Below are 2366 nucleotides of genomic sequence, written 5' to 3'. Positions count from 1 at the left end.
TACAGCCTTAATTTTGCTTTAAATCCCCTAAAATATGCAATTAGATATTCTCTATCGAGAGATTCACGAACATTTGGTTTATTTTCATATATATATATATACAAAGGTAAATGTATTATGAATAAATAATAATGATGTTGGTTTTATCAGTTTAGAATAATAATAATAATGATGATGATAATAATGAAGTGCGTCCTTATAAAATAAAAATAAGTTGTCAACCGTGTTTTACAATAATATATATGTAAATATATATTTATATATATTTTAATAAAAATTATTGTGATAATTATTGGCAAGCTCTGCTGCTTTCTAGTTTTAACTTATTTATCTATTTATTGCAGTCATTATAATTATTTATTATTATTTATTATTATTTTCTATGTATATATGTACGCATGTGAAAACAATTAATTAATGCTAATTATGAATACACGATCCTTTTCCATAAGTACAATATTATTAGTAGTAGAAATAGCCATAAGACATAAAGGCTGCATATAAATATTTAAGCAAATCTGTCTTTTCATTGTTTACTTGTTTTACTTGCTTTTATAATTTAATTATCATTTTTGTACACATCAATAATGAATATTAAAAATATAAATACAAAATTTTATGGATTAGAGATTTTCGTATGTGTGTTAAAAATGAAAAAATTTCTTATAAATATATGCAAACACATACAAATATACCTCCAAAACGTATATCCTCAATAATAAAAATTGTAAATCCAAAATTTCAACAGCAAAAGTAGAAAAGAGTATAATGTATAGATAATGTACAGAAAAGTGTAATGAAGTATAATGCCACATCGAGGAAGGAAGAAAATGAAGAAGCTACCACGTATATAAACGCAAACGCATGTGAGGAACGCAGAAGAAAAACAACTAAAACAAAAAAAGACATTGTCCAGGAGCATTTAATAGGATGGTAAGCGTCTTATTCATCATCAATCTGCTGATAGCTCATCAATGCGACAACGCACTGCATGCTCGACTACTTCCAAACTCGAATAATCCAATTCCTTGATCAAGCATAAAGTTGCCGATAAAAGGTTGGAGCTCTAAAGCGAAGTTCAAATTACCACAATAATGGAATAATCAAATGAATGTAAAGTAAATTTTTACCCTATTTAGTGGTCGCCTATGATAGTTGGCGTAATGATTTAAAACCGCTGTAGAAACGGTGCTGGCAGAGTCGGCAAAACGGCCGTCGGATCGCCTTTAAATATACAAATTTAAGATTATTGATAGAAAAATAGTGAAAGAGAAAGAGAAAGAAAGAAAGAAAAAGAGAAAGGGATAGAGAGAGAGAGAGGAAAAAAAAATAGAGATAGATAGAGAGAGAGAGAGATGGAATGATAGTTCAATTTTGTAAAATTATACTTACCGCGATCGTCGATCACGATCATCTTCCCAGTCGCTATTATCTCGACCATTGCGAAGAGAATAACGCTCCATCGATTCTTGTCGATCGTGGCCAGCACTACGACGCGCTGAAACGCTATGTAAGGTGGCTGTACTACCATAGGGATTGTGATTCAAATTTTGATGCTGATGATGCTCCTCCCATTCAGTCAAATCAGTCTGACTGTGACGATAATGGCCTGGATATGGTGGACGGTCCGTTTGATAGTATTCCTTTTGTTTTCATTAAAAACAAAAAAAAAATGCAAAGAAATATTTATCTGTTTTAGCATTAATTTCTTTCTGTTTGTTTACGGAATAAAGTTGGGAGAAATATATTAGAAACGCGACATTTTTATATAAAGAAAGGTTAGCAAAGAGCAAAACGTTTGTTAAGCGTGTGTACTTTTGCAACTTACCTTCATGGAATGCGTTGAAGCACTTGGTGGAATGGGTACCCTTTCACGGTACCCACTACCACTACTCCCACCACCACCACCACCACCACCACCACCACCACCACCACCACCACCACCTCCACCACCACCGCCACCACCACTTTCCTGATCTGTGTCAGGCGAACGCTACACGATTGGATTGTGTTTACAAAAATAATCCAATTTTTACATGATTGATTTTGTTGTATATACCGGAAAATCGTGTTGCATAACGTGTACAGAGTATGTGTTCACCAGGGAAGGTGTGCAGAGTGCACAGTTGCCAAGCACACATACACGAAAACGCATACGCAAAATGTGGTTTCAGTTTAGTAAATAATATGAATTTTTTTTTTTCAAATAAAAGATTGGATAACAATACAAGAAAAGGATAGAAAGTAGCATTTCAGTTTCGAAAATATGTAATTGTCGCTATTTGTTTGTACTCTTAATAATATATTTATATTATTTAAATCTTAAATATGTGGGTAAATATTTGAAGTGTGATTTGACGCATAGC

At 32.5% G+C, this 2366-nt stretch overlaps 1 protein-coding gene across 1 annotated transcript; it reads right to left on the bottom strand.

The window, feature by feature from the left end:
- Positions 1-235: 235 nt before the first annotated feature.
- On the bottom strand, positions 236-2077 carry LOC119632573. Its single transcript, XM_038025542.1, has 5 exons — positions 2037-2077; positions 1829-1925; positions 1393-1643; positions 1131-1224; positions 236-1066 (listed from the first exon to the last, which is right to left on the bottom strand). The coding sequence occupies exons 1-5, from the start codon at positions 2075-2077 to the stop codon at positions 953-955; spliced, it is 597 nt and encodes a 198-aa protein (XP_037881470.1). The 3' UTR covers positions 236-952.
- Positions 2078-2366: the final 289 nt, after the last annotated feature.

This window comes from Glossina fuscipes, unplaced genomic scaffold (assembly GCF_014805625.2).
Source record: "Glossina fuscipes isolate IAEA_lab_2018 unplaced genomic scaffold, Yale_Gfus_2 1, whole genome shotgun sequence".
Classification (NCBI taxonomy): domain Eukaryota; kingdom Metazoa; phylum Arthropoda; class Insecta; order Diptera; family Glossinidae; genus Glossina; species Glossina fuscipes.
The sequence above is the reverse complement of the archived record's forward strand: the minus strand, read 5'-3'. Positions and strand labels throughout refer to the sequence as shown.

Coding starts and splice junctions, on each gene's coding strand:
- LOC119632573 (XM_038025542.1), bottom strand. CDS start 2,077: ATGCAACACGATTTTCCGGTATATACAACAAAATCAATCAT. Junction 1,926..2,036: donor TATACAACAAAATCAATCAT/GTAAAAATTGGA, acceptor TGGTGGTGGTGG/TGGTGGTGGTGGTGGTGGTG. Junction 1,225..1,392: donor GATCGTGATCGACGATCGCG/GTAAGTATAATT, acceptor GTATATTTAAAG/GCGATCCGACGGCCGTTTTG.